Raw genomic sequence first — 10,702 nt, 5'->3', positions numbered from 1 at the left:
GTTTAGCACAAAAATAACCAGTGGTTCATACTACATCATAAACATAACCGTACAGGCAGAGTAAATTAACAAGGGGTCTTGTTAAAATCGTACTTAAAGTGTGGAAGAAAATTTATTTCATTACATTAATATATGTAGTCGTATATGGAATTATCATCTCTTGTCCAAACCAATAATGACCTGTGCTGTCATCCATATTTTCCATTTAGAGCACCGAGTCCGAGTTTAATCAGAGTTAAACATGAAGAAGTCGGAGATGTTTGGCATCTCCATGGAGACAGATGACAGACCGCCGGAGGACAAAAGTCAAAAAGCAGCAAAGAAGGATGGACTGGTCTCTGCTTTGGGTTTGGGTCCTGAGGCCCCCAAGGCTCTCATGGACACTAATAACGATGAGAAGAGGAAGGAGGACAATCCTCAACTCAGATATAATGCCCATTTTTACAAGTGAGCCTCTCCATGCCACGATAATGTAATAGCTACCTTTTTTTCATAAGATGACAGGTGCTGTGTATAATCATGCCTTGACATTACACATAGATGCTTTTCTAACCCTGTTGTCTGTGTCCTGTATTGTATTTGTAGAATGATGCACGGTATAGACACAGACAACGGGACAGTTGACTTTAACAGTTTGTTTGAAGCCGTGGCCAGTGGGGAAGTTAGCCGGCTGGAGGGCCTGTATCAGTACCTGCACGACAACGGGAGGAAACTCGCCGACCCCCTGTGTGAGTGTGACAGCGCACACATCTTCTCTGATTAGCCATGAAACATTCATTAGTTCTCTGGTTTAATGTTGTGGCTGATCAGGGTGTATATACTAAGCTCCGTTGCCGTGAAGCCATGTCCATGCCAACGGAAGAACAGCCAAAACAGAACAACGAAAACAAATCGTGAATACGTGTTGATTCTCTGAGTGTTTGATTTCACTTTCAGATCAGTCCGAAGGTAAAACCGCCCTAATGAAGGCTCTGCTGCACCTCAGAGACGGCAAGAATGACACGGTGGAACTATTACTTGACATTTCGGAGAAGCAGGAAGACATCGACAAGTTTGTGAATGCAGCCTACAATAACGAATATTACAACGGTAAATGTTTTTTTGTTGTTGTCCTGACTTTCTGTCTTAATACATTTTATGCATCATGTGAGGCTGAAAGTGATGCTCTAAATGACACCTGAATCAAAGTAACTGAAGGAAATTATTTTCCTGATGCCCATCTCCAGGTCAGACTGCTCTGCATATAGCTATCGAGAGGAGGAGTCTTTCCTACGTGAAACTGCTGGTCAGTAAAGGGGCAAACGTCTATGCCAAAGCCGATGGAACGTTCTTTCAACCAAATGATGGCCCCTACTTTTATTTTGGTGAGTTCACAGTGCCGCATCAATGTAGGGAGCCGAACACAAAGAACACAGAGTAGTAGTTTTTTGCTACTGCTGCACCTGGTGTAAAATTGATCATTAAGCCTGTTTCAAGTTTATTTATTATATAATTTTTCAATAAGTCATTAGTTATAAGGTTAAAAAACTAAAATAAACTTTGTACTTTGGTGAACTGGACATAGGCACCTCAAACTTTCTAACCTGATGCTTCCAAGATGCACCCTGTGACAGGAGTTGATCTCTGTGTTGTCATCAGGTGAGCTGCCTCTGTCTCTGGCAGCCTGCACCAACCAGACTGACATAGTGGACTTCCTGATGGAGGACGCGCTGGTGGATGCAAAGCTGACGGACTCTCATGGCAATACAGTGCTGCATGCCCTGGTAGTGGTGGCAGCGGTTAAGTGCGACGACAGTCAGGAGTTTGTCACCAGCATGTACGACCGCATCCTAAAGATCAGCAGCCGACTGCACCCGAAGCTGAAGCTGGAGGGCATCAAGAACAAAATGGGGCTGACGCCTCTCAAATTGGCTGCCAAGACGGGCAAGATAGGGGTAAATCCTTACATGGCTGGATCCAAATGTTTTTCACTTTGTTGTGTCTCAGATAAAAATGGTCTAAGAAGGGAGATAAATCACTGATAAAAAAGTGAATAATCCAGCTTGACTGAAGACGTGGCCATTGAAAAGGCTTCCTCTGTCCTGCTGCCTCGTTGTCAGTTTCCAGAAGAAGTCTGGAGTTTCAGACTCAATGTTGCTGCCTGGATGAATGACATCCATGTGTGAATCTTTCCTCCTCTTCCTTCCTTTCAGATTTTTTCTCACATCCTCAAACGGGAATTTCACGACAGTCACAACAAACATTTGTCCCGCAAATTCACCGAGTGGGTTTACGGGCCCGTCCAGTGCTCCCTATACGACCTGTCCTCTTTGGATTCCTGTGAGGATGCCTCAGTCATGGAGATTCTGATCTACGGCAGTGACATTCCTGTGAGTTCTGACTTCATGAGCCCACAGAGACGCGCCGCGGTCACCGTCCTGTACTGAAACGTCTCGTCTTCTCCTGTTTCCTCGCAGAACCGTCAACGGATGCTGGAGACGGAGCCTCTGAGTCAAATGCTGGAGCACAAGTGGAAGAGGTTTGCGGGTGGAATGTTTGTCCTCAACTTCCTGTTCTACGTTGCATACCTTATCATCTTCACTACAGTGTCTTACAATAAGAGGAATGGAGATGTGAGTGTGTGATTGTTTTGTGCAGACAGACAAACAGACAGACGGGTCTGCTGAGGTGATGTTGCTGATGTTTGTCCTCTGAACCCACAGCCGCCGTTTAAAACCGAACACACTATCAAGGGTTACCTGTATGTTTCGGGCCAGCTAGTGACACTACTGGCAAACATCTACTTCTTTTTCATTGGGGTACGAGCTCACTCTTGCATTTTAAATTTAAAAACACTTATCACCATGTATTCTAATCATATGACTGTTGAATCCTTAGATAATTGACATGATGAGGAAGCGCCCGAAGCTGAAGACATTGCTCATCGATGGATATTACGAGATTCTGTTGTGAGTACTAAAACGTTTTTTTTCTTCCTGACATGTAGATGCACTGTGTAGTTTTCGTGTATCCCAAGAAACTATAGTCACATAAATTGTGCATCTTTGAAATTATAACCACTTCATCCTGACCATAAGGGAAAACATCACAGGGTCAATCTGAGAATTGATAAAAGACTGGTCCGGTGTTGAGAGACGGTCTGCACTTACACTACACTAGACTAGTAATTATGCGGTGGCAGACATCATTACTGTTTTCTGAAGTTTGACTCCAAAATCATAGACACTTTGATGCCTTGTGTGGGTTACATAAGCGTGGACCAAAAAATATTAGCCCCTTATCAAGCACAGAAGAATAAGTTCACCAGTCACAAACTTACTCATATTAATGACACAACACTTTAATGTGTAACAAATCAAAATAATACTGTGGTGGCCATGTCTTTATATCTAGCTGCTGTGTTGGATTGTGGAATGAAAATATCTCCTTTTCATTTCTAATGGATGATGGAAAGTCATTCCCTTAGTACTTAAATAATTCTAAGTGCTCTTATTATGGCTGCTGCTGCTGCTGTGAAACTCGCAGGTCACTTCGTGTCACTCAGAAACCTTCCTATGAAAATTTGACTCTTAGGATGCACTCCATATTTTTTTTTCACTGCCTCCATTTGCCATCACTTCTTTGGCCAGTACTGCCACCAAGTGTTGATCAGTGTGACTGTGGTTTGGTTGGTTGTGTGTTCAGGTGCCACTTTCACTTGGCTTTGCAGAACTGAGAACATGAGTCAGCAGTGAATATACTGTCTATATTAGGGCTGCAAGTAACAATATTTTCATAATCAATGAGTTTGTCAGTTATTTAAAGGGACAATGTGTAGTATTTATGGGTTTATATAACCCAAAATCCACTTTTTTATACATATTATGTGCTCCTGCATTGTCTAGTTGCTGTATAATAGTTTTTGTTTCATTTTCGTAGTGTTTCAAAAAGTCATGTAAAATAACATGGTCGCGGGCCGTGGTTGCATAGCCACTGTTAGCAGCGAGACGCCATGTTTCTACCGGAGCCCGTAAGGACAAACGCGAGAGAACAAATCAAGCGTCTCTTTACTTGTAGCGGAAGTCCCGCCTCCACTCTCTCCGCTTCTTCTGCTACGGCCGCGGTAGCTCGCCCTCTCCCTCGCCTCACGAACCTCATCTGCTGACACGGAGAAAGACAACGAGGACGACATTTGACCAGCTGCGGATACCGTAGCGCTCAGGGAAGGGAGTGGGTGAGCAGAGCAGCAGTTCTTTGTTGTAAATTTCAGCCTCTCCTCTAGATGGCACTATAAACTACTTACTTCACCTTTAATGATTGGTCCATACAATGTCAGAAATGGATGCTGATTGGCTGCTTGAGTACAGCAGCTATGTGGACACTGTTCCTCAGCTGATGGGATGAGTAAAACATTTATAACTGTGTTTGTAAACTACAGGCTAATGAGTATTCATGCGTTATAAATGATGAATTCACTATATATTAATGCTTAACTAATGATAATAGTGTGTACTTACTTAAATAAAATAAAAAGCATGTGCACGTTTGTTGGTACTCACGAATCCCAGAGTTGATTAGTTGGGGTAATGATGGTAGTCTCATGAGGATAATGGCAATGGTAATGATGATGACGATGGCGAGGGCAGTCACACTTCCCACCAAGTCACAAAACACCAAGGCCGTCCGTTGGAAACCCGTCTCGACCTCTCTCCTTCTCCAACGTCAGTCTAGTTACAGAATATTATACAAATTGAGCCAAAATATGACACACTGTTTCTTGTTAAATTAGCATTAGCTCCATATGCTACCGCTAGCTAGCATGTCACTAGCCATGTTTCACACCCAGTCTCTTAACACTATGACAATGAGATACTGCATAAAAATAGCGGCATATATATCATATTCACCTCTTGCAGGTCACACAGAAGTTTATCTTAGACGTACGAATAGTTAACCTCCTTCCGTCTTCGCTCTCTGGTCGAAAGCGCCTGCGTCTCTGTCGCGTACCTGCTACGCCACACCCTCTACGGCACTAGTCCCGCCCCCTTGAACAGTGAATTTACTGATTGGCTCGTGAGTTCGATAACAACCAATGGTAACAGGTTAGGTTACACACTACACTGTTTGTTTATCTCTCAGAACGCTGATATTTTTTAGAATGTAATAAACTTTAAGACCTATATATATATTTATCTTTTGATTATGAATAGTAATTAATTCAAATATATTAAACTGTGCATATTATATAAATTTTTTAGCACATATTTTAACTTTTTTTAAATTTATTTATTAAAAAACGTCTCTTTTTTATCATGAGCTTTTAATACATTTTATTGTATTTTGTTTGAGATTAATTTTATGCACTGCATTCTAAATGTTTTTATACAGGGCTACACTAATATTTACAGATAAAAAAATTGTTAATTGTGGCCACAAAATACAATTTCGTGGAGAACAAAGATGAAAAACCCTTCGTCCCTCCCTCTTGCTGCTTTACAGCGTGCAGAAATGTATTTGTGTTCACTGTAGCAGCATATCTGCTGTCATCACAGCAACCTGCCGCCTCTAACGTAAGTCCAGTGTTTTTTGCATTTTGCTAATCTGCTCATCTGTCCATTGTTCACATTGCAAATATTGGCCTTAAGTGTGGCTCATGCGTCTTCATGGTGTACAGTATGTGCAGTATTGCCACAACAGTGACTCAGCAGAGGCGTGACCTTCCACACGCCGGTGTATTTATACTACAATCAACAGCAGTCAAAGAGGATCGCCCTCACACGTCTCGGTAGGAAAGTCACAGGTTTCATACGGACGACACAAGGAACAATGAACAATGGTTCAGTTCTGTCCTGGAAAGTGTGGCAGTGTAACAGTGAAGCAGCGAAAGGGAATGAAGTGTAACAAGTCTTATTTCAACGCAAATGACTAACAAGGTTCACAAATGACTTTTTATTTATTATTATTTATATATATGTGATAATAATTACATGGGAGCTTGTACAACAGCCCAGTTATGTATGTTTGATTCAAAACGTTTTTTTTTTATATAAAACATTAAGAACAACCTGAAATTTCTTGAGAAAAATAAGTACTATTTCAACAATATTATGCCTAAGTTTACTATTTACGGTTTACTATCTACACTCTTAGAAATAAGGGTTCCAAAAGGGTGCTTCTCCAAGGGCTGAGGTTCTAACCCTTTTCCTGAATAACGGGTTTTAAAAGGGTTCCTCGTGGAATCCTCCAAAAGGGTTCCAGGTGGAACCTCTAAAAAAAGAGCCAAAAAGGGTTCTCCTAAGAGGACAAGCTGAATAACATGATATGGTTCTACTTAGCGCTTTTATTTCTAAGAGTGTACACATTACAACCTACAGATCAAAGTGGTTCTACAAAGGCCCAAAACCGTTAGTCACCGGTATCTGGAACAGAATAATTTAGTATATAACATTATTTATAATAGAGATATTCATAAATTCATCCTGCGGGCTGGATCACACCCTCCACCCTGGTGGGCCGGTTCTGGTTCATGAATCCGAAGAACCTCGGATTGTCCTCATAGGAGAACCCTTTTTGGCTCCAGGTAGAACCTTTATAAAACAGTTCCCTTTTGGACTGTTCCGCCAAGAACCCTTTTTAAAACCCTTTATTCAGGAAATGGGTTTTAAAGGGTTCTCTGGATCAAAATGGTTCTTACTGGAACCATTAGTGTTACCAAGAACCCTTGGAAAACCCTTTCTTTGGGAAAGGGTTTTTCAGAAGCAAATGGTTCCAGGTAGAACCTCAGCCCTTGTAGAAGGACCCTTTTGGAACCCTTATTTCTAAGAGTGTAGAATCTTCTTCTTTCGGCTTCTCCCATTAGGGGTCACCACAGTGGACCACCTGCCTCCATCTTGTCCTGTCCCTTGTGTCCTCTTCTGCTAACACCAACCTCATGTCCTCGACAACATCCATTCAACATCCTTCGTCCGATAAAATAACTCCCGCGCATGTGACCGCACCATCTCAACGTTGACTCTCCCAAACCATTCCTCATATATGCTCATTTATAATCCTGTGTCCAATCCTGGTCACTCCCAACAATTTTAGGATCACCGCGGTGTTTCTGCTCTTTACAGTTCCGTGCAGGGCTTCCTCTTCCTGGTCACGGCTGGTTTGTATGTGTTCGGGCGGCACGAGTACCTGGGTTTCATGGTGCTATGTCTCGCTCTGAGCTGGGTGAACATGCTCTACTTCTCCAGAGGATACAGACACATGGGCGTCTACAGTGTCATGATACAGAAGGTGAGCGGACCCCCCCCCCCCCCCCCTCGGACTGTGAAAAAACACACTGAACAATGTGTTTGCTGAAAACCTGTGTCTCTGTTCTCGTTTGCAGATGATCCTCAGCGATATCCTGCGCTTTCTTTTTGTCTATGTCGTCTTTCTCTTCGGATTCTCAGCAGGTATTTTAAGTTTTCCTCAGTCTAGATGAGCTGAAATTATATCCTGGTTTGCAAAAACAGCTCACACATTAATATTATAATGGTTTGAAAAGCTACATTTTGAAATATAGCATTAGATACGCGCACAAATTACCACTAAAATATGACATAAATGAATGTAATGCTGGAGTTCCTAGAAATAAAAGTGCTAAGTAGAACCATATAAGGTTCTTCGGCTTGTCCTTATAGGAAAACCCTTTTTGGCTCCAGGTAGAACCTTTTTTTGAGGGTTCCACCAAGAACCCTTTATTCGGGAAAGGGATTTTAAAGGGTTCTCTGGATCAAAAGGGTTCTTACTGGAACCATTAGTGTTACCAAGAACACCAGGTAGAACCTCAGCCCTTGTCGAAGAAACATTTAGGAACCCTTATTTTTAAGAGTGTACCTGGGAAGCAAGCCTAATACTGTATATGGTGTTTCTTTTTTCCCCCAGGAAATGTCAAAGTCTATTAATTTAAAAATAGCAAACCAAAACAAGGCTTGGTAGCAAACCTGCTGCTATGTTACATTAACAACAGAGTTTATTGGCTTTGTATAGGAGTATAATCAACTGAAAATAAAACTGATTGCTTTTTGTAGCCTTATAATTAGCTCTTTTATATATACTTTAAACAAGGGCCTTGCTTTAAGGAGGCCGCCATCTTGTGCTGCCATGTTTCTACAGCAGCGTAAACAGACAAAACCAGCCAGCTCCTGCCGCATAAATCAACGTCAGAAGGAGGAAATGACAGCGAGAGTTGAAAGAGTGAAGCCCACTGTAATTCCCTGATGCCCTTAGGAAAGGCAGGGGGTCAGTGAAAGAGACATCCGTGTTTTGTGCAGTCTCCCCTTTAAATGTCACTGGTTCTTACACACTGGACCTTTAATATGACAGTAAATTGCTATCATCTAGTGCCCTCTCTTCCCCACTAGTCATTCGTAACTGCTGTCCGGTCTTTGTCAAGAAGGTTCTGTAATGTTTCTTCTTCCCGTTTCTGGTCACAGCCGTGGTCACTTTGCTCATCGAGCCTCCCGCGAAAAACGTCACTCAGAGCTCTAAGAAGGGGCGTCTCTTCGGTCCCGTCAACTCCGACGAGCCGTGCATAAAACCCACGTTCAGAAACATCTCCTACACCACGATGCAGCTCTTCAAGTTCACCATCGGCATGGGTGACATGGAGTTCACGGAGGACTACCAGTACAAGGAGGTCTTCTACATACTCCTCATCGGTTACATCATACTCACTTACATCCTGCTGCTCAACATGCTCATCGCCCTCATGAACCGCACCGTGGAGAAGATCACCAAGGAAAGTGCCAGCATCTGGAAGCTGCAGGTGAGACAAGGTCATGTGAGAGGCCGTTAACCAGGCAGCTGAGGTTTGACGATGGCCTGTGATATACACTCTAAGGGTTTGTCCTCATAGGAGAACCCTTTAAACCCTTTATTCAGGAAAGGGGGTTTAAAGGGTTCTCTGGATCAAAATGGTTCTTACTGGAACCATTAGTGTTACCAAGAACCCTTGAAAGACAATTTCTTTGGGAAAGGGTTTTTCAGAAGCAAATGGTTCCAGGTAGAACCTCATCCCTTGTAGAAGGACCCTTTTGGAACCCTTATTTCTAAGAGTGTAGGACTCAGGGGTAAGTGCAAGAATAAAACAATAACAAAGCAAAGATGGTACAGGGGTAAAGTTAGTTAGGGATCAAAATCACAGGGGGAACAGGACACGGGGAGCAAAATGGCAGCATAACAGGCAGAGGTGGAAAGAGTACTGAAATATTCTACTCACGTAAAAGTAGTACAACTACCCGTCTAAAAATGTACTCAAGTTAAAGTAATAATAGTTTGTTTTAGTGTGGGGCAGGTAATCAAAAAGGTGGGAAAGCAGACGAAAGACCAAGGAGTAATAAAAACAAAACAAGGATGTGCCGAAATATGAAGGTCACTTGAAAGACGACAAAAAGTCTGGGTTAGGATCATAACCTGTTTTGCTGTGGCTGCTTTCAGAGGGCCATCACCATCCTGGACATGGAGAAAAGGCTGCCCGACTGTCTGAGGAAGCGATTACGCTGCGGGGTGCCGAAAGAACTGGGCTCTGCAGTTGGAGACGACTGTCGCCAGTGTCTCAGGTTTGACAAGCGCTCAATCCCTCACTAACCACTCTTGCACCTCAAAGTCTGTGAGTCTGGACTCCTCGCCTGTCTCCCAGCTGCTGGATAACACCGTAGAAAATCCATGACCTTTACTTTGGCGTCACCTTCCTTCACGTTGACCTTTGTGCTTTTGATGCGTCAACTACTGTCGCATTGATTCCGAGCACAGAAAACATTTGGGCGAACCCCCGCTGTTGAAATGAATGTAATTCCTATAGACAAGCCTTGTCATTGTTGACACATTGTCGTGTCCAGATACACCTTCAGTCTTAATAAGGATGTCCTCTTTGATAGGGGCAGGGAAATACCTCCTCTATTCTTTCTAATTTTGTTGTTGTTGTTGTTGATATAAATCTATGAAATCAAATTACTATACAAAGTAAACCTGGGGGTACATTTATATTCCAGCCTGGCATTACTATTGATTTTATGGAGGGAGCTGAGGGCTGAATATAGTGACGTTACCATGTATAACTTGCAGTGTGATCTGTACCTGCTGGGAACTGAGAGCAACAGGGCCAAACAGGCAGGGAATAGTTGTGGTATTGTGCAATAACCCAAATAAAACCCTTTGTGTGAGTCTGTTCAACTCTACAGGAGGAGAAAAACTAAAAATATTAAAGCAGAAACAAAGGTTTAGGCTTGGCTTAGATCTCAGAAACGACGCCACGTGAACGGGATCGATTTAAACTTGCGGCGCATTGTTTGTCACTAATTTGCCCGCTCTGACAGCTGATTGATGCGTCACACAGCGGACAGTAATTGGAGCATGTGTCTCTCCTTGTCGTCTCAGTGTGGAGGAAGTCAACTGGAACAAATGGAACATCAACCTGGGCAAAATCAATGAGGATCCCGGCTGCTGGGATCGTTCGCCACAGTCTGCCTCAGACGCCCCGCTGCACGCGGCAAACACAGGTGAGCGGAAACAAGGATGCAACCTTTCTACATTAGAAAAGGCTCCTTTCTTTTAAGGCATTTGTCTGTGGCTTTACTTTACTTTAACACCACCTCCTTCTTCCACAGGGAGGAGCAGGAGAGGCTTTTTAACCAGTGGACGGAGGCAGAGACACTCCACAGAGATGACTCCTCTGAGCAGCATGCCGGTCTAA

General features: G+C 43.0%; 1 protein-coding gene across 1 annotated transcript; it reads left to right on the top strand.

The window, feature by feature from the left end:
* Window positions 1-241: 241 nt before the first annotated feature.
* On the top strand, window positions 242-10,702 carry trpv1 (transient receptor potential cation channel, subfamily V, member 1; the record flags this gene model as incomplete). The annotated part of the gene is made up of 15 exons (XM_083905181.1): window positions 242-447; window positions 586-728; window positions 937-1,089; window positions 1,227-1,364; window positions 1,639-1,934; window positions 2,193-2,369; window positions 2,457-2,612; window positions 2,703-2,798; window positions 2,878-2,948; window positions 7,095-7,260; window positions 7,355-7,421; window positions 8,445-8,776; window positions 9,448-9,569; window positions 10,387-10,508; window positions 10,617-10,702. The coding sequence occupies 15 exons, from the start codon at window positions 242-244 to the stop codon at window positions 10,700-10,702; spliced, it is 2,331 nt and encodes a 776-aa protein (XP_083761307.1).

This window comes from Microchirus variegatus, assembly GCF_963457635.1.
Source record: "Microchirus variegatus genome assembly, chromosome: 2".
NCBI lineage: Eukaryota > Metazoa > Chordata > Actinopteri > Pleuronectiformes > Soleidae > Microchirus > Microchirus variegatus.
This window is presented reverse-complemented; position numbering and strand designations above follow the sequence as displayed.